Source organism: Lissotriton helveticus, chromosome 2_1, assembly GCF_964261635.1.
Source record: "Lissotriton helveticus chromosome 2_1, aLisHel1.1, whole genome shotgun sequence".
Classification (NCBI taxonomy): Eukaryota; Metazoa; Chordata; class Amphibia; order Caudata; family Salamandridae; genus Lissotriton; species Lissotriton helveticus.
Window position 1 is genome coordinate 507,735,603 of NC_136059.1, and position 27,230 is coordinate 507,762,832.

Sequence of the window (27,230 nt, forward strand, 5' to 3'; positions counted from 1 at the left end):
GGCCACTTCGCAGGCGTGGCCTCTGTCTGCACGGATACTATGCCCAGCAGAAAAGTCTCCAGGTGAAGTACCCACCACAAAAGTACAAACAGATGAGAGCAGGCTGCACCCAGCTAATTACAACTCCTCTTCACAGAGATCAGGAAGAGAGACAAGAATATGTACCCCTTCAAAGGATTCCTTTCTCTATCAACAGATACTGAAGGCCTCACCCTGTACATTCTGGCATCCACCAGATGACAGCTGTAATCTGAGTCATTTCCAGTCCTATGTATCAGGAAGGGCCCTGGTACTTTAGTGTCTGGTGCTCCCCCTCCCATCTAATGGTTGTCAGCAATAAACATATGCTGTCTGGGGAAAAGCAATCTCCCATACCTTGTACTCTAGCCCAGGCCGTGAGGATTCAAATAGAACCTGCAGGTTTGTAACATTCCTGCATGGCACACTACTGCTTCAGCATATATGTACAGACACCAAGCAATGCACAGCACACTACTGCTTCTTGCATACATGCACACGTACAACACACAGGATATGGCATTTAGTATCGCAAGTTCATCGTTGTTAACACAACTTTAGATGAAAGAGCTAGTTGGCCCGTTCTCACAGGTGTGAAAAGCTTGTCATTACAACACACTAACATGATATGCTGCCTTCGGCCCCCATGCGTGACAGGGACAGTAATCCTCTGTCTTTCTGTGGGTGCAATTGCTGCACTTCTCCCTCTTCAGAAAGTCATCAGACCGGGCGTGGGCTGTGCGTGCACACAGGATTATTGTGTGGCATTACAAAAATAAAAAATCTCAGATATGCAGTTGGGAAACTCAGGGCATAGAACTCAATTGTACATCAGGTAGGGACATACTCAGCAGACACCCTTCTGTGATCTAAATACTGATGACCTTAAGATTAACCATCTCAGGAATTTGGGATTTTCCTCCTTCATGGCCATCAACCAACTAAATGGTTTTGTATATATTTGTTCCACACATTTGGTACCAAACAAACTTGGACGAAAACTTTGCAAAGCTCACACTTTAGCAAAACACCCTTTTCTAAAGGCTGCCCAGATCTAGGTATAATTCTCAAGCTAATAAAGGCCATCCAAATCTCTCTCCCTCTGTAATCAAGCTCAGGAAGTACTGCTTCAACACCAGCATCTGAGGCATCTGTCTGTACTATAAAGGGTTGACCATGCTCAGGTGGCTTTAGAACAGGTGCTTTTCTTAGTGCTCTATTCAGCTCCACACATGCCTTCTGACACTTCTCAGTCCAGATCACCTTCCTAGGCTCTTTCTTGGCAGACAGTGCATGTTTTGGGAATTAATTAGTGAGTCAAAGAACGACTTCCACTTCCAACTCAAACAAAGGCTGTATTTTTGCATCAAAAGGATGAATCGTCCTATTTCCTACCTGATGCCCAGTGTAGATTATAGTGAACTGCCCCGCCTGGCACATGGTTGTATCCTTCCCGGCAGATGTTAAGGGTGCCCCAGGTGGTCCGCTCATGAATTGCTGAATGTGACAATGTAATCTAGGTAGGCCACACACAACTATTCAAACCCGGCAAGAATATGGGTCACCAGGCCTTGAAAAGTGGCAGAATGCTTGGATGACTGGGTTATGATTGAGTGTCAGTTGGTGAATGTAGGCTGAGCAGCAGGGAGGCTGCTCCTGGTCGGCTATCTAGCATCTTACGTACCATCTTATCTACCTTCTACTTCATCTGGAACTGGATTAATAAACTACCTTCTTGGAATCCACTACTGTGGCTAGATTATAACGTCTTTTACCTACGACACTAGCGCTTAATGAAAGGAAGTCTAAAGTACTGAGCTTTCAAAGTACGCCAGTAAATCAAACAAAATGTGGAACTGCGGCCTGCAATTCTGCGCTATTCTGCAACTTACAACTGTGGTTAACAGAAAAGGCACCCCACGACTCCATTTTATGAACATAAGACACAGAGGTGCTACAATTATCTTTCGTTTATGCAGGCTCCTTTTCAAGCAATACAGTCTGACAGCTAGTTCCCTCCTAAAGGTCACAAGAGCTTTGTCAAGGATTTCCTGAAAGAACTGCCCCATCACTGGATTTGATTCAGTGTAAAGCTTATAGAAAGTTATTCTATTTTCCAAAGAGCTCTTGTAGAGCACAATTACGACCTGAATTTGGTCTCCTCCGACCGGGTCTTGTATGTAAAGCTGACTACCTTAAGTACTGCCATATAATCATCAAACTCGAAGGCGGGCAGTCTGAAACATGTTCTTAAGTCTTTTATAGAAGGAGGGGTACTCCACACTAACCCACCATGTTCCTGTTATCTGAAGGAGACAATTTCAGACTTGGAAATGGCTAGCATTTGGGAAAACTAACCTTCTAGATTGACCTTAAAATCTGCAATTAAATCTCAGACAATTTATTCAAGTCGAATTGTTTGACTCCTTGGAGTTATCAGAAAGAAGATTCTCATCTTTAATCATGAACTCCTACAGCTCGCTGAGTGCCCAATACTATCCATTTGAGCAGATACATAAATCAACGTGACAGAAAATAATCAGAATCAGATTCATGCGGTTTCCTATAAAAGAAGTCAGATCGGCATAGTGCTCCGAATCATTCACAGATCCTATGTGCAGGCTTTGTGACTATATATTGGATTCCTCACCTCGTCCGCTGCTATCTGATGGTGCTGTCCGGGCGACGTACTTCTATAAAAGAGAACATGCTTACAGATTTTACAAGTTGCAGTGTGACTCTGAGACATGCCTACATTCAAAAGCATATGTGAGCTTTGTCGCTGCATGACATTTTTACATACTCTTTTTAAAAAAAAGTTTCATAAGTAACCTACATAAATATTGGATGACTTTTAACCATAGTCAAAGCCTTTTTAGAAAGATGTCGTTCGTGATTGTTGGCTCACTATGTTTTTTAACCTTTTATACATGTTTTATTCTTGTTTGTAATGTTTTGAATTACTCAGTTGCAAATAACATATAAATACGTACATGCATACAAATTGGTATTATATGGCCACAACAGTGACACCATTTGCCAACATAGACTCGGTATTGCAATGTCATAATGAACATACATGGAAGATCGTCGAGATCTAACCATGTAGGTGTTTCAGTGGTTATTTACGTACTTATCTTAATTTCTCTCTTTTCAGTAGCTTAGAGCTCTCAAGTTGTCATATGTAAGACATGAACAGTTCGTGCAGTTGTAGTTTTTACGTTGCGTTCTTGTAGTATTTTTCAAATGAATAAATGCAGGACTACAAATACCAAAATGCAAAGGGGGCACCTACGCTGGATGAGCTATGGATGCTTAACCTGGGCCTGGGCCACTCAAGGCAAATGCTGTATTTCTTTGAGGCCAATTGGGATGAAAGACCGAATGCTGCTCTGTCACAAAGAGGTGAAAGCATTTTAGAATGATTGTCTCCTATAGGGAGAATCAATCATGTATAGCCGTCCGGTGAAATTTTCAACCATTCTATGCTTTTTAGTGTACAGCACTTTGTAAACTGGTGAAAATTAAGGTACTCGTTTAATGACAATGCAGCTTGCTTTTAGCTAAAAAGCCAGGCAAAGTACGGTGTGTCATATGGAGCCATGTACCAACCGAATATATTATTTGAATGATTTGTTGTTCCTATAAATGTAAAGATAAGATATGTCAGACCCCCAGCTGATTTTGGACCCGATACTCAGCCAATTGATTTGTACAACGAAGTACTAGTATCGTGTACCCAGGGCTTTAGGTGGGATGAAAAAACTGGGGGGTCTTTCGGGGGGCGTGAGCAATGTATTAAGGGCGTGGCTTAAAATCATTCGGAAGCTAAAAGTTTGTGCTTAGCATAGTGTGCCGCCCGATTGGTATTTTTTTGTTTCTGTCGTTGCATCCAGATTTATGATACAAGTAACATCATAACTACAACAAGTCAGGATTATTGGCTTTGTCTATGGTTGTTAGTTGCATAAGATAAATAAGCAGCAACTGTGGTTTGTATATAATATTGAAAAAGCTTCCACATAAAGCCCTGGTGACACCACGACAATGTTGCTGCTCCTTAGTTCCGAAAAGAGAAGAGAAATTCAGAGAGAAAATTACTCTCTTTAAAGGATTTCCCTTCCCCTATAACGCTCGAAAGAAACTGACCTCCTGTGCCACGGCACAAAACAGAGCCCGATAGAGACCCGTTTCGCTGCCTCCTTAAACAAACTGCCGGTGCTCAGATCCGGTGAGACCCAGCCCACTTAAAGCCCTGGAAGTACCTGACAAAGCTACTCATCCGAACAGCGACGCAGCGGATAAATGATCATCACGCACGACATGGAAACACACATCCTACATATTGTAGTGTGCTGCGCTCGTAAGCACGCATGTCTGCACCCCCAGAGGGTTAGTGAGCGCTATGGAAATGTTGCACTACAAAACAGTGGCCACTGAAAGCCTTTCATCGCGGACAGGGGAAAAGGGAGGAGGCAAGTTGGACTCTTCAATTGTTTTGAGTCCAAAACAACAAGCCACTCCTCCCCCCATGTCGACACGCTGAAGCACTAACTTGCACAGACATAAATGGAGACGTACAAATAGCAACACTCGGGTATACACAGTCCAACACACATACACAGATACCCACTTACATACAAGCAACATACATAAAAACACCAATACTGATGCAAACACCAATTTACATTCAGTTAAGGCACAGTGAAGGACTCATAAACACAAACTCCTCACTCGCAGGGATTCAAACACTCAAACATTTCATACATACATACAGACATGCATGCATCTAGAGGCGGATGAGGAATGGGAGTGGTTTGGTGGAAGTTCAACGTGTGGTTATCTTTTATTTTGGTTGATTTTCTAAACCTCTTCACAACTCAGGTGAGGCCCAAAGCCAATTAGTGACACAGTAGCGCACTGTGGCCAAGTACACGGTTGAAATAAGTTGAATTACAGTATGGTCTATGAGGAAAACGTTTTGATGTCATACGTGATTGATCAGAGATCTGCTATTATCCTATATTGGGTCACTACTTCAGACTTCTAATGGCATAATGATGCGTTAGGGATAGAACATATGCACCTTATAATCATTTAGTCTTGTGTCTGAATTGAGCAGCTCTCTTAAACTCAACCCTGGAGCAGTCCACGACATACACACAACACAGGTAGTCCGGCAGCTGCTCGATATAATCTCCTTTGCCTCAGTAAGTGAGCAGCCTGCAGGCTTGCACTGTTTTCTGGTTGCCAGGATGAAAGGGGAGTGATCCACCAGAGTGCACTGGTTATAGGCCACTACGGTACAGCTCCATTAGGTTCACTCATTACGACTGGACACTGACTCAAGGTCATGCTCTAGATACAGAAAAACATGGTGAATGATCTTACTAGCCCATCTAGGAGTGGTGAGCAGTAATCTATGGGTGTGCGCGTGAGCAATGCTGCCCTAGCAGGGCTCTTTAGAGACTACACAGGAATGGCAGGAGAGTGACTCGCAGGAGTGCACTGCTTACATGCAGCTGAGTAAATGCTGTCGGGTACACCTGGCACATGAGAGCATCCAGTGGGCATGTCCTCAATATATATTGTACTGGATTGCAACATTTATATAGCACTTACTTCCCCCTGTGTGGGTCACTGAAGCACCTGCCTACATGGGCAGCTTGGTACGTTGTAGAGTGTGTGGCTGGAAGGGTATGTTCTTGTTTTTGGACCTATGTGGGAAGTGTTTCCATGTTGTGAGTAATGACCACCAAGGTGCCGTTATTGTGATGTGGGACACAAGTAGTGTGGTGGATGAAGAGGTGTGAGAGATAGACGCATAGTTTATGGTTATCAGTAAGCTGATAATTTTTTAAGCAGCTGTGCTTGTCCTTTTCTGGTATTTTTTATGATTTAAGTCTACGTAGCTGTTTTATGCCCTAGGCTGTCCAACCGGATATTTTGTTTAAAGTTTAGGGGTATGAGCTGGTTTAGTTGGAGGGACAAGTGTCGGGGATGTCTGCTAGCATGGACGTTACTGTCATCCCATATCTGAATGTCATTGTGAGATGTAAAGAAGGGGTCATGGTAGTTGACCCTCAGTGGTGAACCAGATTTGAGTTTTCCAATTGGCCAGCAGTATGCAGAAGATATCTTCAGTGCTTGTTCATTTGGAGATGGCGGGTGTAGGAAAGTAGGATCTGCTTTAATGGTTGCCCCCACTTTTTGCTGGTGACAGTATATTTTTTGACTAGTTTGACTGGAATCCTGCTAATCAGGACCCTAGTCACTGTGCTACAGTCCTAAATTGTCCATCCACAATTTGCTACTAGTATACCCTTGTAAGTCCCTAGTATATGGTACTCGGATACCCAGGGCATAGGTACACTAGGGGTCTCCCATGGTCTGCAGCAGGTATTGTGCTACCCATGATAGGCAACTCAAACTGTGACTACAGGCCTGCAATTGCAGTCTGTGTGAGTTGGTGCTTACACCTTTCACAACAGATATATTTTTTCTTATATCTAAGGTCACAACTTTTCAAAACCTATAAGTCACCCCTATTGCAGGCCTTTCTGTACTGAACTCAGGGTGCTTGGTTAGAAGTGTGAGGGTGCCCTGCATGAGCAGGACACCCCTACGAACTCTGTAGTCTATTCTCCAGGCTTTGTAAGTGCGGTCAGTCAATTTGATCCATAGAGTGGACATCAGTCATTACAAGATGTCTAACTATATAGTGGATGCACCGAACCCAGTCATGTTTGGTATAAAAAAAATTGGAATCATACCCCAACATCGATTCCAGTGTTGGAAGTAGGATCCCATGTACAGGGGGCTCCCTTGGGGTACCCCTCTGTACTCCCGGTTACATTCTTTCAGGGTCTGACAGACAACTAGTGCTGCTGCCGAACACAGACATGTGTCTGCCTTCCTGCTTCTGAGCCAAACTCGAGCAGGTGAAGGTAGAACAATAGGTTTCCTTCCCACACATGACTTAGTGTATTGGGCTGGGGTTAGGGGCACTTGCAGTATGCAGTTGATATCTTCAGTTATTCAGTGCTTGTTTATTTGGAGATGGCGGTTGTAGGAAAGTAGGATCTACTTTAATGGTTACCCCCACTTTTTGCTGGTGATAGTATGTTTTTTTGACTAGTTTTACTGGAATCCTGCTAATGAGGACCCTAGTCACTGTGGTTCCTTCCTAAATTCATATGGTAAGTACTACTCAGACCCTCCAGCATTTTGCGATTTCGCGATTCACGAAAAAATTGCGAAATTAGCTGGCAATCACGATGGCCGCGATATTTACCAAACCGGCCGCAAAAAAAGGTCTCCCGGCAGGTCAAAAAAAATCAAGCATTTTTATTGGCTGTAAGCGCCTACGTCACCACGTGAACGGCGCTGTACAACCGTGAGAGCTGCCTGCTTCCTCCATTACACTATTTCTGAAAGGCGAGCGAGAAAAGGAAAGTGTTGCTTCTCTGCGCCCCAACTCGCAGGCTCGACTGCTGTCCTGTAATTGCAGTAAAGAATGTAAAAAAAAATGAGGATCCCAGCACAGGGACGGGCGGAAGAGCAGAGAAAGAAAAGGACTCTTCAATTATGCTCTACCGCTTCAGCAGCCCTCCCCCTTTCTTTTTTCGTCCCGATTATTCCCTCCGTTTGTGTAGCATCTCCTCATCTCTTCCTGAAAACCATCTCTGCACTCCTTCCGCCGAATTTTTCTTTACCAGATCCGCTTTTCATCAAGTTTTTTTGTTTACTGCTGAGGTATATGCATCTCAGAAGCCCGCTTTTTAAATTATTATTTCCAGCTTGGCAGGAACAGAAAGCGTGGCGGTGTATATATCCTGCACACAGGACACCCCGGCTCTTCACAGGAGGCCTTGATATTAAAACTACAATCGCCAAGCAGGCCTCAGAAGCCGGCAGAGTCATTATAGTTAAAATGTATGTACTGCACTGTATCACCGCATCCCCCCCCAGCAAACACCCCGGCCAGCAGGCTGTGTCAGCCCGTTCTCACCTGCAAGACAAGGGTTTTCCTGAGCTGCCCCCACCCTCTTTCCTCCAGTCCCCTCACACTTCAATTCTCGGCTGCAGGGCACAGACTTTGCAGATCAGACCCTCCTCTTTACCCCAAACTCCCCAACCTGTTCTGTCACACCACTCACATACACTCAGCAGCTCACTCTCACCTGCAGAGCACTTGCTTTCCGGAACAGACCCTCTCCCTTCCCCAAACTCCCCCTTCAACCCGTGCTTTCCCACCTCTCTACATTCCCACAGTAGGCATCGGGCAAAGTCTGAGTGGTTGTCACACGCCTCCCAGCTTTCCCACACACAGACTTTTGTATCCAAGCAGCTACCACTGCACACACATTTGTGCACCTGTTAGTTGGATGAATTGGATAGGAATAGAGAAAAGTTGTGAAAGAATGTTTGAGAGTTCACTAGTCCAAAAGGTTTGGGATGATTCAAGATGGGAGTGAAAGGTAGAGGTGGAAGCTTTAAAATAAATATATTTTTTTAAAATAAACCATACATTCGTTTTTACAGGTATGGATACATCTAAACATATATGTATACATATGTTAATACGTGTATACACACCTATATATGCTATACATAGTATTGCATTTGTATTTATATATAGCTCTTGCCATAACCCTCGTCAGGCCTAAAGCACTTTCTGGGTGGCTAGATGACATTATTTATATAGCTCTTATCCCTAGAGAGGCTGGGACATGTTCTGGTTCTAACAGATTCCTGGGTGCCCATTGGAGTGCACGGTAGTAAAAGTGGTTTGGCCTATAACTAGCATACTGGGTGAGGTGTGTGAGGTTTGATGACGTGGTGGAAGTTTGGATGTGGCCTAAGGGCTAGATCGGTCGACCTCGAAGTTGGGGAACTGGGTTCCTGTCTCGGCAGGGATGCTCAACATCCTGTAATTTTGGCAAATCACTGAATCTTACTGTGTCTAACAATAGAAAGGGAATGTGTCAATCTGTAACTCAACTGTTGCTCATGTAAAGCGCTCTGATACCTTCAGGTCAAGTTCGCACTGTATAACCCCCCCCCCCCCCCCCCCAAAACCAAGGTAATATTATACGGCAAAAGTTCCCATTTCAGATGGCAGCAATTCCACTATGGATGAGCAAGGTGGTGAGGGCTGGACTCACTGACCTCTCGCACTGCGAAGGGGAACTGTGTGACTGCACCTAGAGAACGAAGGGAGCTGCGTGACTGAAACCAGAGAGTGAAGGGAGATGCGTGACTGAAACCAGAGAGTGAAATGTGCTGCATGAATTAAACCAGAGAGTGAAGGGAGCTGTGTGACTGAAACCAGGGAGTGGTGCCCCGCCAGGGGTGCATACATGGGTGCTAGAACATCCCAGGGAGAAATATGGCCTGCTCCCACGAGGTTAGTAGATTTGAGCTGTGCTTCTGCAGAAATGCAGAAACTAAATATGCCTATTTCAAAGTGGAATACTATGCTAAAACAGGTTCCATTTTAGGGCTGAAAAGGAATGATTACGAGTAAATTAAAGTGCCGCAATAATGCCGCTAAATTTTCTTTTTTGTGCCGCTAAATTTAAATTTTTGTGCCGCTAAATTTGCAAATTTGTGCCGCAATATCCTGGGGGGGTCTGACTACTGTCCAACCACAATTGGCTACTAGTATACCTTTGTAAGTCCCTAGTATATGGTACTCGGATACCCAGGGCATAGGTACTGCAGGGGTCTCCAATGGTCTGCAGCATGTATTGTGCCACCCATGATAGACCACTCAAACTGTGACTACAGGCCTGTCATTGCAGCCTGTGTGAGTAGGTTCTTGCACCTTTCACAGCAGATATACATTTTCTTATATCTGAGATCATGACACTTAAAACCTATAAGTCACCCCTATGGCAGGCTTTTCAGTACTGAAGTCAGGGTGATTGGGTATCATCATCATCAGAATAACTTTATTTCGATTCATACTTTAGAATCATAAAAGTATACATATATTTAACAAAAAACATGTAACATATTAAAAAAACATACAATTCATCTTGGACTCCACAGTACATAATACATATTGGGATCAGGATACTTTTAAGGATAAACAATTTAACTGTTTCAGCATTTCATAAAGTGCATGTAAAATTTCATTGCCATATCCACATAATAGTCTTTTTATCAGTGACACCACAAGGAGTAACATTCAATAGCGGTGTCTGATAGCAAGAGACACTCTAATAAAACTAAGTACTGCGCTAGATATCACTGGGGTTGAAAGGGACAGTAGATGATCATAACCTTCTTTATAAATACGGGAACCAAGTGATAATAAAACAGGTTTAATAAACTGGTTTCTTGGGTCCCTATATAAAGTACAAAAAAGGATAAGGTGCAGAGTATTTTGAGAAACCCTACCATTGCAGGGGCAAGGGGGTAGCCTCTCACACCACCCACCCTGCTTTGGAAAAGCAAACAGGAAGTGTAATGTGCCAAGGCGAAACCTCGTCAAATAGAAACGCCATTGGGTGTGCATAATATTTGACAGGTAGAACTGTTGTTGCAACTTATCCCTCTTATACACTGCATGCTCACTATCCCTCAAGATACCTAAGCTAGATTGATAGGCATTTTTAATAATCATTTTAGAGTCTTTGCCAATCATATCCGGCTTTTGGAATAAATATCCCAGCCCAATCTTGTAGAATGTATCCCTAACATATAGCAACCATGGGATCTTCATGAAATGGTCAAGCTTAAGACAATCTTGTAAAATTTCCTTTGACAATTTCAAATCTTCATATCGCCAAACTTTAGACCATAATAACAAAGGGGACACATGAATAATGTTACTCACAAAATCAATGCCCACCTTCCCATGGCAGAAGCTATTTGAGGTACCAGATGGGACAGATAGGAGACGTTGAATAAATCTGTTCTCCATAACTTGTATTTTATTACAATTTTAAGTCCCCCACACCCCTGCCCCAAATGTTGCAACAGAGAGGCATTTAGCTTTATATAGGGTAATTAGTTCCGCAATTGGGTTTTGGCCCAGTTTACTAGAGAAGCGAAAAAGGTCCTCGATCGATTGTGTGGCCTTTTGCACACGAGCAGTTATTAGGGGATCCCAATTAAGCTTTCTGTTAAATAGATTACCCAGGTAATTAAAATTTTCAACTTTCGCAATAATTGAATCCTTCACAAGGTACCTGCGAGATCTTAAACCTTTTGAGCAGCAGGACATAGCGAATGATTTAGCGAAATTGACCCTGAGATCTAAACCCTCCATAAAGATCTCAAAGGCATTTAGACAAGTTTGCATGCCATTTGCAGTTAGAGTCATTAAAACCGTGTTGTCTGCGTAAGACAACATTGGTATCCGTCTTCCATTAGCCTGGGGAAAATCAACTCCACTTTCTAACAGAAAACTTTCTAAGCCATTGGTGTAAACCAGGAATAAAAACGGGGCCAGGATACATCCCTGACTAACACCTTCGGTGGATGGGATGGGTTTTTTCTTTTCACCATCACGACCAAACCTGATTGATACTGTTGTGGCAGCATGGAGTCTGCGAAGCAAGACGACCAACGGTTCCTCAAAACCCATGGTCTCCATCATTTGCCACAACTTACCCCTACATACTGTATCAAAAGCACTGGACAAGTCCATGAAGGCCAAGTGATTGGGTAGAAGTGTGAGGGTGCACCTGCATGAGCAGGACACCCACTACGAACCCCGGAGTTGATTCTCAAGGCTTTGTAAGGGCAGGCAGGTATTTTGATACATATAGTGGACATCAGTTACTACGAGATGTCTAACTATATAGTGCCTGCACCAAACCCGGTCATGTTTGGAATCATACTGCAACACTGGTTCCAGTGTTGGAAGTATGATCCCATGTACCTGGGGGGGCTCCCTTGGGGTACCCCCCTGTACTCCCGGTTACAGCTTTCAGGGTCTGACAGGAAGCTAGTGCTGCTGCCAAACATAGATCCGATTCTGCCTTCCTGCTCCTGAGCCAAACCCAAGCAGGGGAAGGTAGAACAATAGGTTTCCCGTCACAGGGAGGTGTGACCACCTCCCCTCACATTACTTTGTGTATTGGGTTGGGGTGGGGGGCACTTGTCAGCGCCACCAGAGTGCTTTGAGGGCACATTTGGTGCTCTCTTTGAATGCTCCAGTTTAAACAAGTTCTGTGAGCCCTTGGTTCCCACTCTGCCGTGAAACTGGACAAAGGACATGAGAATATCCTCCCTTCCGTTCAGCCCCTCCTCTCGGAGGGACCCCTGAGTCGTCGTAATCCCTTTCTTAGGGTATTTAAGGGCTGACCTGTGGGTGGGTCCTCAGATTCATCGTGGGACAAATCTCAAGCCTGAAAACACGTCACTCTTTGACCGACTGGACACTTGGACTTTGCCTGGAACCTAGGCTGCATCAAGGAATACTCCTTCTGCTCCTGGTCTCGCTTTTCTGCAAGTCTTTTTCGAATCAGGCCCTCCTCCCGTTCCATCCTCATCGGTGAAAAGCTTGGGAGTGACTATAGATTCTGACCTTTCTCTGAGGGGTCATGTGGGCACAGTGGTCTCTTCCTCTCTGTTTCAACTACGGAAAATAAGAAAGATCGCTTACCTGTTGTCTCATCAAGCTTTGATCCAGGTAGTGATTGCTCTGGTACTCTCCCGCCTCGATTTTTCCAACTCGCTGTATACCGGCCTTCCCCTGGGCCTGGTCAATCGCCTTCAAATAATTCAAAATCAGGCGGCAAAATTGATTTACAAGCAGCCGAGATGGCAGTCCACCAGGATGTTATTGCACACCTTACACTGGTTACCTATTGCGCAACGTACGGCGTTCAAGTCAGGCTGTGTAATCTTCAAGGCCCTTCACTGCACTAGCCCCAAATTTCTTAACAGCCCTATCACGAGACACCCCCCCGCACGTAACCTTCGTTCCGCCCATCTTCATATTTTGTCTATTCCTTCAATCAAACTAAAACGACAAGGTGGGCGTAGGTTTTCTTATCTGGCCCCCAAGCTTTGGAATTCATTTCCACTCTCAGTTAGGAACTGTGATAGTCTCCTGGGATTCAAAAAAGGCCTTGAAAACCTGGCTCTTTGCGCAGTCAGGCTAAATGGGACCCTCGCAGCTACTAGTGTTTGAATAGCGCCAAGAAACCTACAGTGTAAGTGCGCTTGACAAATTCATTTTAACATAACATGTTTAAATCGAATAATAGAACCCAGTTGTCTGTGTCTGTGCTTCTTCCAGGAACTTCAGAGCTGTGGGCATCAAGGACACCAGAAATAATCTCCTTTGGAGTGAATGAGTGACTCCCTTGCATCTGCAGGCACCGCAACACACTTGACCAGTCTGCTGCTCCTGACGTCCCTCGGACTTCAAAAGGCACAGCAACATAAGTGGTGGTTCTACAACTCCCTCGAGGCCTGACCTGTCCTCTCTGCTATTTTGAGGACAGTATCCCCTGTCGGACCTGCTGGTACCAAAATTCTGTGCACTGTATTGACTTGCCGTTGCCAAGGCTTATTGGCTCTGCACTCCAGAGATCTTCGGGCTACAAAAAGCTCCTGCCCCTGCATCTCTTCCTGCCAATTACAGCATATTCACTGCATCCTCTGGTCTTCTTGTGACTCCTGTGCCTTCGGCCCTCTTGAGGGTCTTCTGCTCCAGAAGGCTCCTATGCTTGCTCAGGCCTGCTCTGACTCCCCTGCTTGTGGTGAGTCCCTCCGAACTTGATGGTCGCAATGTTGATCCTTCTTCGCTTTCCACACCAGTTGTAGCTGCCAAGGCTTGTTGGTGCTCCCGCTGGCCACCGACCCCTGGTACTCGACTTCTGATGTGGGACAGCTTGTGGACGGCTCCTGGTCTTCCTCAGCGTCATCTGGACCCCACAGCTGCAACGACTAGATCACCGTCAACTCACTTGAACCGTCCGTCATCAATGGACATTGCTCTTCTGTGCCTCCTGGTCACCTCCGAGTGCCATAGGCACTGTCCCCTCTGCTTGCATACCCTTCTCTTAAAGAATCCACCCTTGGATTCCACAGGACTCTTGCACAGTCTTCTCCAGCTGCATCTTTCCTGAAGTCCTCCATTGTGGTCTACGGCGGTTTCCGAAGTCACTTCGCACCTATGCACCCGGCTTCCCTGGTGAAGGTATCCTGGTTCCTGGGTAATCCACGGGTGGGGTGACTCTACAACCTTCTGTCTTCAACGTGGTTTCTTCAGGGACCACTAGAAGGTCCTTCCTCTTCAAAACTGCAACTGTAACTTCCCCGTTGACGTATACTGGCAGCCGCGGCCCGTGGAGGGAGTTTTGGTGGGGCAGAGAGGCGGGGCGGGGGAGGAGCAGGGTGAGGGGTGCTAAAAACCGGAATATGGATAATTGGAGAGAAGTAAACAATTTAATTCATAAAACGAATTTCGTAGCGCGCGCTGCATCGCATTTTGTGATGCAGGGCACGCTACGAAATTTGGTTTAATAATTGAATTGTTTACTTACCTCCAATTATCCATATGCCGGTTTTTAGCACCCCCCCCCACCCTGCCCCTCCCCCGCCCCGCCTCTCTGCCCCACCGCACTCCCTCCACGGGCCGTGGCTGTATACTGGACACACAGCTGTGTTTCCACTCTACACACATCCTCTTTGGGGTTCCTGGTTCCTTTTTTCCCCAGCTACTCTGAGTCTCCTGGTCCGAGTCCCGACTTCCATCGCATTTCACATTCCATTTTACTAGTAGATGGTTTGGTCTCCCCATGGAGACCACTGTATTTTGTGCTTACTTACCTATTGGAGTTGAAGTATTATTGTGTATTTGTGTTTATATTTCCGGGTAGGAGATATACTATATTTCCGGGTAGGAGATATACCAATGTGTTAGTGAGTGTTGTGTAATAATTAGACATATTTTTAAATATATACCCTGTGCGGTTCTTTTTCGTTTAACCTACACTAATGATTAGGACTGGTAAAAGGAGATGCTTAACACTTCTTCAAAATAATCCTGAAGGCTGCTCTCCACAGCTACCACTTTGAGAGCTTTCTATGGTTATCTAAGACCACTAAAATCACCATACGTGTTGTCTGGATTAGTGCAAGGTGCTTGACTTAAATACGTGTGCACCATATACTAAGCCAGCCTCCTACAGTTGGATTATTGGCTAATACAGTAATGGGAGATGAACAAGACCCATAGCAGATATGTCTTGTGTGAGTGTAAACATAATAAGCAGTGTGAGTGAGTAATTATGCAGCCTGTTTGAGCTGCAGTTGGCTGCTGATTGTTATTCTATTAGTATTAGTATTAGTGTTGGCCAGAAGGGTTATATATGAATTGACAATTCTATGTAATACCCAGGCTGCCATAGTTTAGCATACACATACATGATGAGAAATGCTTGCAAATAGCCTAAACCACTGACAATCACTTTGGGTAGCATTCCAACTCTCTACAAAGGCCCGCCTTATGCAAATCATTACAGACCCTGCGCTTCATGGAAACAGCCCTTCTCGAACAGCAGGGAACACAAGCAACCCAAGACTGGTCTTAGCATTATTGATCTCATCAGGCAGGTATAGCTTGGATCCTGTGGCACAGCAAGCAAGGGACCTGCATCTTGGCATACCCTTGGCTACTTCTAAAAGTGACATCCATCCATTGTTAATGGTCTAAAGAGTTCTCCCACAGGCACCGGGGAGGAATACTGAGATGCTCGAGAGAGAGAGAGTCACAAACGCAATAAATACTTTTTAGAGACTACCCAAAAGTAACAGAGGGGCAGTTTCGAGACATGCACTGGTTACGGCAGCCCAGGCCTGAGGTTATAGTCAGATGCTCGTGTCCAAAACAGAAGTATATAAACCCAAGGAAACAAAGTAGTGCACCAGATTTCTATTGTTGTTCTATTTTACATTGCATGTTGTCTTAGTTAAATCAATAGAACGTCTGAAAATGTTTGGTATTTACTAATTGTTGCAGACAGACGAAAGTGAAGAAGATGAGAGTGAAGAGGAGGACAACTATGAAAAGGAGAGTGATGATATTGACAGCGATGAGAAGGATCAGATAAAAAATCGTATTGCTAAAAAATTGAAGAGAGATCCTACTGACTTCGTTAAACCAACCGCCAAAAGTGAAGACACGGTGACAGTGAAGAAAATGAGTCGCAGGTGGGTGAAGACATTATGCTTAACTTAAGGTTGTCTCTGCATCTCATTTTGGCATGCTATATTCTGAGAAGTTTAAGACATTTGTATATCTGATGATGTACACATTATTCTCTTCAAGGGATTACTTGGACTTAAAGGTTGAAATCTGTGTCATTTCCAATTATTGACAGACTGCCTTTGAATTTGTTTCCTTATTAACACCTTGAATGCTATGGGGATTTTTCCCCTGTGCTGGAATTTGACAGATACCACTTTACATGACGAGCTGGGCTCGTCATGAGCGTGCGAGGAGGCTACTGCATGACGAGCCCAGCTCGTCATGAGCGTCGAAGGGGTTAACCTTTGTATTGTTGGATGAATCCATGCGAAACGTTCAAAAATTACGTTAATTTGATTTGGATTGCATGACAGGGTTCATGCAGATCGGTCAAGTGTGGTGAGGATAAAAATGGGATGGGGTCTAAAAAAGGATATTTTCCATTTTAACTGGCATAGAATTCTTTATTTGCACGCCTCTGAAAAGAAAACAATTGAAGGAAATTAAACCAAACTTGCCATAAAAAGTAGACCTGCTTGGTTTGGTGTCAAGCGTTTATAGTTTTTCAGCAATTTGCAATTAAATTATCAAGATATTTGGGCCGTCACTCTGTAGATGTTACTCTGTTTAGTGAACTCAGAGGATTTGCATATACAATTAAAAAATAAAGATTACTATTGGATTAGGGACCTTTTCTCCCATAAACCATTGGGGATTCGAAATTCTGCCTGTAGATTAGTGAATCTGCTGCGCTTTAAGTGTCACAGAAAAGTTTTTGCTGCGGCCTCTTTTATCTAGGATGGGACATTGAGCACTATAGTTATACAGGGCCTTTGACTCTGTGATGTGGATTGGATTCAGGGCCTTGCTGAAGGCTAGGATATGAGGCCAACTTGAGTTATGCATGGGCGATGGCTGAGTGCAGCGTGGGCTACCCGCCTGTGGTGCTGTCTTGCCAGTAGACCTGGCCCTTTAGGCGAAAGGTTGCGCACAATGGGGTTTCGCCGTCCTACTGGGTTGCATGTGGTGTATGATCAAAAACCCCAAATAATCACTTGAAAAACAAAGGTGAAGCTATGGTTAATTTTACTTATCACATCTTGAACCAGTAAACTTCAGAAGTCATGATTTGCTTTTCAATCCGTAAATCCCACAATAGCTATGCAAACCGTATCTCGCATACCCAATCTAATGGTCATGACCTCTTCCCTTATGTAAGGGACGCATTCACATATATCCCAAATAATCTTAAGATTACATATCCTGTTTTCCTTAGCAATCTGAAAAGGGAAAAGGGGGTTATGAATGTAGCATTCTCTAGTAGCGAGTTACTTTAAGTATGCATTCCTTAATTACGTTGTGCTTTTAGGAGGTATTACTTAGGGTTATAAATATTGTGAAGTCATATGCATTTCATTTGCTGTGCAAACTGTGGCCTAATCATAACTACAGAGTTGCTATTACTGACTCCCTAATATATGTATGCATTTATATATAAATATGAATATACGTAAACCCAGTGGGAGTTGTCAGTGGGTAGTACTACTTAGGACCACATTTCCGTATAAAAATAATTTCTTGCTTTGTTAATAACTTTGGCACCATTTGATGAATCTTCATAAAAGTTTCACAATAAAGTTTATCCACCTGAGCTCCTTCCTGGAAAGTTTCTGAGTGAACCGTCCAGTGGAGGACGAGGAAAAGGGGGTGTCTCAAAATTAGACACCCCTCCAGCCAAAAGGGAATGACGCCAAATTTGGCAGAAGGTTAGATCTAGGTTCAGTAAGCATGCTTTTTGTGATTTAGTGCAAATCCATTCTTAATTTTGAGAAATTAAGGTTAAAAATGTATGTACATATCACTTCATGGAGGATCCGCAGAGCTGACCAATTTAGAGATATGATCTGATTGGCTGTCACCACATGAACAAAAGATGTGATCTCACCCTCTCCCCAGGTCTTGTTCAGAGGGAAACGAGAAAAAACATAAACATTTTTTTTTTAAACCAGTTCCGTAGATCTGCTGAGGATCTGCGAAGGCGATATAAATTTGGAAGGAAAAAAAATGGCAGGTTCCCGCCCTTTTACGATAAGCCCCTCTGGTTGGGACAGGACCTGGGGAGGTTGGTACACTTTCATATTTGGGGAGGGCAGTGGGCAGCGCCTTCGCCCTTAGCCACTAGAAGCCCTGGGAACCCCATTCCCCAGGGTCAGTTTCATTATCAACTGGGAGGGGGCTACCGCCCCCTCCCCGAGCCTCTGGAGGCCCCCAGGGATCCCATTTCACAGGGTCAGTATCATTACGAATGGTGAGAGAGTCTCGGGCCTCTTTCCCCAACACAATGGAGGCCCCGGGGTTCCCAACGGCCAGTGTCTTTTTGGGGGTGAGGGGGTACATCCCCCTCCTCCCTCCCTCTGAGCTGTAGATTGACCCCAGGTATCCTGTCCCATAGGGTGCGATCCAAGCAGTGCTGTGGGGACCCCATTATCTGGGACACTGCTGTTTCCTGCCCAGAAGAGTGTGGGTATTCCCTGCCAGCACTCTCCCTGGCAGGAAACACAAGTTTGCTCCTGCCTCGGCAGGAGCTGAAGAAAATGCTGCTCCCACCTGGTCAGGAACATAGTTAAAGAGATTGCTTCTTCCAGCACAACCACAACAGTGAGTGCTGGTTGGGATCCGATTGGCTGCAGGAGCATTGGGCCTCCCCCTGTGGCCCCTAACAATTTTGGTTGATGTAGGTGTCCTACATGGTCACCCACTTTGGAGAAAACAAAAGGCAGATCCTGCCGGCACCCAGTATGTGGTCCCCTACAATTAAAAAAATATAAAGTTTGGGTGCATCAACATTTGATTATGGTTATTGGTGAGCCAAGAGGTCTGCTTTGCATATGTTGATGTTCTGACTTCTTGATAAAACCAATAGGCCCATTTTTATATTTTAATGGACTAGTCACTCTCACTATGGACTAGTCACTCTCACTGCCCAGTGCACAGGTCATAAGAACTGACTATCTACATAGCTCTGCATCTAAGCACTGTAATTAAGTTCCTGCCTTGTATTGCAGTATTGGATCTGTTATTTTATTTTAGTTTATCCCTCTATTTTGTTTTCTACTCTTATACACATTTGTTGTACTTATACTTGTTATATTTACTTGTGGCAAGCTGCACATATCTCACCTCTATCCCCATCACCCACTGTCCGCTGCGGCAAGCTGCACTTATCTCACCTCTACCCCCTTCACTCACTGTCCGCTACCGCATTTATTTATTTGTTGGGTTTTCGATGTAAGCTACCTCACGATATTGCACTGACTATTACTACCTCATACACCTCGCTCTGTCATGTAAACTGCACCCAGCCACTTTCTACGCCTAGACTACACTGCTGTTACATCGTAAATGCTAATATGTAACTTGGCTTCCACCTAATCGGTCCTACCTTTCATAGTTGGCTACACGGTGTAAACTGACTGCTTCCTCGTACATAGGATACATTTGGTAAGCTGCACCTACGCACTGTCTGTTCGGGGATCACACTGACTTCTACCTCTTATACTTCTGATCACTCACTGGTGTCCCCCACGGCCCTATAACTAGCGGACGACAGCTTGTACTACCGTCCCATTTCCTACACCTATCGCCACAGCCTCTCTAAAATGGAGCTCAGCGGCAAGCACACTTTTAGAATTAACTACCCCCCCACTCCTCTCTCCAAAAATGCCACTAAGCGTTTTAAACACAACTTCTTGAGGTCGCATCCTGAAACACCCTTTGCCGACACCTACTTCTCACCGTGCAATGGAGCCCTGAATACCGATATCATCTTCCACACCGCACGCAGAGCCCAATGGAGAAAAACTTTCCTATCCCTACTCACAGTCTCCACCACCAGGAAAACACCTCATGGCCTAATTCTCACCATCACACCTTCCCACCTCTTCCCTGGCAGGTCTACCATTACTATATACAATAACGGGATTGTCCTAATCCAATCCGCAGACAAGCACCTGGAATTACTAGACAACCTGCTCCCCAAGTTCAAAGAGCACCTCTCCAAGCTGCTGACCCCCACCCAGAACTCCGTCAGCACTATCTCCCCTGACGTCGCAGCCACCACCTACCACACCTCTACCCCCAGCACCCTAGTAAATGGCCCACCTGCTGTTAACGCCCCCCACTCCCCAAAGACAGTCACAATTATCTCCACTGCACATACTAGCAGCCCCTCTAACATGACCCTGCTTACCCCCACCCATACCCCCTCCATCCCTCTCCCCCCGGACAGAGCATCCCCCACCCACAACACACCACCATCTGAACAAGCCACCGCCCAATGTTTATCCTCCCAACCCCCCACCCACAACACACCACCATCTGAACAAGCCACCGCCCAAAGTTTATCCACCCCCCCATCCCAGCCCCCTCATGACAGACACCTCTCCCTCCCCATCTCCCTCCCCACTCCCAACCACGAATCTCTCACACCTGACACAACAACTCCCACCCACAACACGCCTACATCTGCACACACCATCACTCGGAGTTTATCCACCTATCCCCCCCATCCCCCCCACGGCAGACACCTCTCCCGTCCCTGCTCCCTCCCCACTCCCACTCACAACGCTACCCCCCTCCCAACAAACGATACAGAACATACCTCCTCCCTCACCTTAGCTTCCCCCTCTCTCCCACCTCCTATTCTCAGCCCTCACTACCCTCCTGTCTCCCCCACCGTCTTCAGCCTCCACTCACTCTTCTACTCACCGGCACCGTCTTCCACTGAAGTCACTACCTATGCTCCCCACCCACCGCCTGTCTCACCTACATCACCCACACCCCTCGCCCACAAACACGTTCACACTTTGAATACCATCCCACCCTTTAGCACCGCTAAACCCCTCAACAACGCCAGTATACCCCCCCCCCCTGATACCCTGCCTGCCCCCCAGATCACCATTCAATCACTCACCAACGGCCCTCTCCACCAACACCTTCCCCAATGACCCCCCTGACCTGACTTTATCCACCCTCCAACAAGTCAAAGAGGAAATCTTACAAATCAAAAAAGAAGTCCACGCTATCAAAGACCTCCTCTCCTCACAGCCCAGTCTACCTCGCACCATCCCACTACCCTACAAACGACGCACCCTCCCTACATACCCTCGCCCCGACGACACAAGCAATGGCCTACTATCCCCGTTCGCAATAACTCCCACCGCCCCCGTCGTGTTCTCAACCCCTTGTCGGACCGCGACCTATGCTCTCTCCTTCACTCTTATGGCCCAGGTCCGGTAAAAGACTTTTCCAACTCACACATCACCATACCCACAATTCTTACAAACACTCGGAGGCTCCCAACACTCAACAACAGAGGCTCCGTCCCTAACAACCTCAGAAAAGTTCACCTCACATTAGATAGCTCGACCACCCTACTCTCTCCCAAACTCAAATGCATCCTACTAAACTGCAGATCGGCCCAGAGACATTCCTCCGACATCGCGGATCTCGTCTCAGAAAGGGATCTGGACCTAGCCATTCTAACGGAAACGTGGCTCACTGAAGCCTCTACCCCGATTATGGACATACTAGTCCCCCCCAATTATCACATCATTAGGCTGGACAGGTCTCCTGGCAAGACGGGCGGGGGAATTGCATGCATCTTTAGGAGCAACCTCTCCGTTACTCAAGTCACCTCCCCGTCCCTTTCCTCCTGTGAACTCCTCTGCCTCGACATCACCAGTGAGGGCAAACAAGTCTGTGCTTTACATCTCATCTATCACCCGCCTGGTGACAATCTCATATTCTCCCAACAACTCATGGACATGATCACTTCCAATGCCGGTCGGCAGACCACTCAAGTCTACCTGGGGGACTTCAATCTCCACTGGAACGATCAGAAAGACACCGTGGTGAATAGCCTCAAATCGTTCCTCAATGCGCTTGACCTCAGCCAATTATGCGATAAACCAACACACGACAAAGGCGCGATTCTCGATCTCATCATTGCCAAAGAGAACGCTATTCAACTGGAGGCGATTCTACCCTGTGATTGGTCAGATCACCACATTATCACCTTCTTTATCAACGAAAAAGTTAAACCTAACCCTACTCAACCAATCAAATCCAAAATATGGAAAAGGGATCTGAAGAATCTTAACCCCTCAACCCTACCACCCCACATCGGCAACCTCTTCCTTCCCCCTTCAGGTGCCTCAGATGTTCAATCACTAACTGACCACTACCTTGACTCTATGAATACAATAGTCAATGAAGTCGCCCCTTTGCAACTGAAGAGAGTCTCCACCAAAATCTCTAACCCCTGGTATGATGACAGACTCAATGATGAGAGGCGTAATATGCGAATGGCAGAGCGCACCTGGAGATCGGACCCTTCAGCACTGCATCTCAAAAAGCTTAAGAACAAGAGAAATGTCTACTTTAGGAATATAAAGCGCACAAAGTCGGACTTCTTCAGCCGCCAGTTGGACCAAGCGAAGAACAGGCCAAGAAAACTGTTCGAGCTAATCCAGACCCAAACAAAGGCACAACCCACACAATCAAACAGCACAACAAATGGCACCCCACACTGTGAAGCCTTCTCTGCTTTCTTTAAACTAAAGACTGACAACATAAGAAATGACCTCATCATGGATGTAAGCCGATACCCCAACCACACCAGAATGGCAGACACTCAACCTAAAAACAAGGCATCCTGGCAGTACTTCGATACCTATTCGGAAGAAGCAATACACAAACTGCTCTGCACCTTGAAGCCCTCTAATCACCTCACAGACCCTCTACCTGCTAATGCTGTAAAAGACTTTACCCCCTTGCTCCTCCCTCTCTGGACCAAGATCATCAACAGCTCTTTGCAGCAAGGCCACATTCCAGACTCCCTTAAGGTGGGGCAAGTCACGCCTATACTCAAGAAACCTACTGCTGATCCGTCTGACCTAAACAACTATCGGCCCATCACCAATATCCCCACCCTGGCCAAACTGCTGGAGAAATGTGTCCAACTCCAACTAACAAAACACATTGATCAATTTGACCTCCTCAACCCTCATCAATCAGGTTTCAGAGCGAAACATAGCACGGAAACAGCTATGACACACATAATTGATGACGCCCTCCAAATTCTGGATCGCAATGAGTCCTGCCTCCTCATCCTTCTTGACCTCTCGTCAGCATTTGACACGGTCAAACATGAGAACTTGCTGGAGCTGCTAAATACTCGAATGGGGCTATCGGGAACTGTTCTCAAGTGGTTTTCGTCCTTCCTTCACAATCGGTCTCAGAGGTTCAAGATCGACAATGTGCTATCTACACCTATACCTGCAGATCTAGGTGTGCCACAAGGATCCACCCTCTCCCCTACACTGTTCAACCTCGTTATGGAACCGCTCGCCACCTTGCTTCAAGCATCCAATGTTCAATTCCATATGTACGCCGACGACACACAACTCTATCTAAAGTTACAATCCCCGGAAGATATCAAACATCTGAATTCCACGCTTATTAACACCCAATCTTGGCTGGCCAATAATCACCTCAAACTAAACGCGCTGAAAACTGAGTTCCTACTCATCTCACCCCCGGCGAAAACGTCCTCCACCCAAACCTGGCTCAACAACCTAACAGCACTCAATGTCCAACCTACCATCGTGGACTCGGCGAAATCCCTAGGCATCACACTCGACGCCAAGCTCAACATGCAGCAGCACGTCAGCAAAGCCACTAAAGCAGCCAATTTCCAAATTAACACACTGAGGAAAATTAAACCCTTCCTCCCGGCCAAAGACTTCCAAACTGCTGTACAAGCTTTAGTCATCCCTCGAATTGACTACGGAATTGCGGCCCTCAGCGGTCTCCCGCTATCCACAACAGCACCCTTAAGAGCCTCCCTGAACGCTGCCGCGAGACTCATTACTGGCTCTAGAAAGCATTCCCACATATCCCCAGACTTAAAGTCTCTAAAATGGCTGCCTTTTGAAGCCAGAATACAGCTAAAAATTGCAGTTATGACACACGCGGCCGTGCACCACAAGGCACCCAACTACCTCGCTCAAAAGCTGTCTATATCAGGAGGCTCGAGAACCAATAGGAGCACAAAAAATCTACTCCTGAAACCTCGTAGATTCCGGAAAGCGAAAACTTACAAGCGCTCCTTCTCAGGAATGGCACCCAGGATCTGGAATGCGCTCCCGCCTGAAACCAGGCTGATCTCCTCCACGGCACTCTTCAAGAAAGAGGTGAAAACCATCCTTCTGGCCAAGATCTCCTGATCGCCATAGATGTTGGTTCAGAGACTCCGCATTGTATCACTGCTCACCCTATCCCTTGGCACTACACTTTACCTGTAGAGTGGCACTACTACGCTACTCTCTTACTATCGACCAAGATATGATACACGTTGGTTTACTGATCCACCTGAACACCTCTGTATTGGGATCAATGACTTGTACTGTCCTATATTACTTCCCTACCTGATTGTATATGGATTGGTTTTATGTATGCTTTTTATTATCCATGTTATTACCATCTTATTGTTATTGTTATTGTCACCGTGTTATTGTTGCTTTACCCATGTTATCACCATGTTATTGACTTTTATACTGTTCCCAGTATCTCTGTTGACTCCTACTGCCCCTACACTGTCTTTGTGAAGCGCTCTGATATCTGTAAGGATCCTGTTCGCGCTATATAAAACTTTGAATAAAATAAAATAAATAAATAAAATAATGGTCTGACCCTTTAACAAAGACTGTAGGTTTGCCTTACTTAAAATGACACCCTTTATATTGTTACATCACAGCCATGTGCACCCATATGGGGTTGCTATGAGTGCTGAGCCCAGCTGTGGGCGTGGCTCTGCACCCAGGCTCAGGCGTTTCTCAGCTGGAGGCTGTGTTCAGCGAGAGTAAGGCACTCAACTCCCACGCTGTGCATGGCCAAAGCCCATTCGCGGTGAGGCCTTGCCCTGCGCCAGCATGGTGATGGACCTCTCAGTTTCCGTTTAAAAAAGCATAGCACTTTACTGAAAAAAACAAATGTTAAAGTGACATTATAGTTAGGGGAAAATGTCAGTTAAAAAATATGGTTTTAAACAACCAAAGCCACTGATCTTTTTCCAGTAGTTTAGCTAAATGTTTTTGCTTTTTTGTGAACATTTTATTTCGAAAGCAAAGAATCATCAATCTTGCTTTCAAGGTTCTGCAATATTTGCATCTAATCAGAGAGCATTCTGGGAGCATTATACATAGCCTCGTATTGCTAAACATTGAAAATGTGTGAACACATTCTTATACACTAATCACTGTCAGTAGTGCAGTCTGAGCTTACAACATTTACTTAGAGCGCTCACCCTAATAATAAAGCATTTGCATTAATGAACCGTAAATACAAGTTTGAACAGAATTAACACATGGACACAAATATTACCTTACTGCAGGCAATGCCTTTCCCTGATCCATGATGTGGTACTATAAACTGGCATCCAAATGGTTGGTACTTTAGGGGGTTGGGCCTACTTGTCCCACGCACAAAATACACATGAAAACTTGTTGCCCTTGACCCCAAACAATATGTCCCGTGTTTTGAGCTATATGAATTCCACATCCCTGCATTGAGTGCCGAAGACATTAATTACAGATCTATACCCTTTTAGTTGTTGAAAATATAAGTCAATCTTAAAAGTAAAATAGATAGTTCATATGATGTGCCAAGACCAATGCCAGAGAAAACAAGCATTTGCAATGCAATCGGTCTCACATTATTAAAGTTTGAGCTATTGGCATTGCTAAATAATGCAACAGCAATAGCTCAAACTTTAATAATATGAGAACTATCGCATTGCAAATGCTTGTTCTTCATCTGCCCTTGAGAGCTTGCTGTAGCCTATGCAGCTAGGGCGAAACCCCCCACTCTAGCTTCAGGATGTCCTGACATTGAACCTGGTGACCATACCTCTTTTTTATGCACAGAGAGTTGTCATCATAATGTCACAAAGACAGGCAAACAAACAGGAAATTTGGAGATGTGAGAGTAGAATTTACCCAAGGAATGAGGGTGGCGCGTATACTGTTCTTATAAACATTTCCATTTTTGATACCGACATCTTGCATGCTTTACTGCCCCAAAATAAGCGTTGAATATTTATATGTGTGTATATATGTATGTATATGTGTATATATATATATATATATTGCATACTCGTTATCCTCACAACGACGCGCCCGGAGTCCAGAGCCATCACACCAGAGGAAAAACGGAAGACCCAGATGCAGGTGAGTTACTTTATTTTCTTAGCACGCCACGGCAGCATTATATATACTACAGCCCGGGCCCCCGCCTGCCCCGTCCCCCGCCCGTCCCGTCCCCCGCCTGCCACGTCCCCCGCCTGCCCCGACTCCCGCCTGCCCCGACATTGTCCGTGGGTCCCCCGGAGCCTTACCTCTGCCGCCGCTCCTCCCCCGCGCTCCTCAGTTCACCGCTCCGCCGCTCATCACCGATCCTCCCGCCTGTCCGCCGGTCCTCACCGCCTGTCCGCCGCTCGTCACCGCTCCTCCCCCGCCCCATGTCCGCCGCTCCTGGACGCCGCTCCTCCCCGCGCTCCTGACGTCAGCACGCAGGTCGCGGCCGGCCCTACTTCGAAGGGACTACTTTTTTTTTTTAAGGTACATTTTTTAAATAACGCATATTTTTATAGTTTATATAGCCTATGTCCATCTGCACACCCTGACAATTACAATGATGTATCGGGTGTGTGGATTGGTGCTGTGGTTCCCGAGTTTACCCGCATCAAAGGTTCAAAGTTCTTACTTTATAATAGTAGTATATATATATATATATATATATATATATATATATATTTCACCAAATCTCTTTCGCACAATACCTCTGCCTCTTATGACGGCGGGCTTCCGGCCAGGTTGCGAACCCTTTGAATCCAATAAAGTTTCCTCACACGCTTCTATGAGAAAAAACGCCG

General features: G+C 45.5%; 1 protein-coding gene across 1 annotated transcript in view; it reads left to right on the plus strand.

Annotated features, from left to right (window-relative positions):
- The window catches only part of CWC27 (CWC27 spliceosome associated cyclophilin), a 1,032,773-nt gene that overhangs the window by 206,272 nt on the left and 799,271 nt on the right, over positions 1-27,230 (plus strand). The window contains exon 10 of the mRNA XM_078675149.1: positions 16,010-16,200. Within this exon, the coding sequence (XP_078531275.1) occupies positions 16,010-16,200 (191 nt within the window). The remainder of the gene's footprint in view (positions 1-16,009; positions 16,201-27,230) is intronic.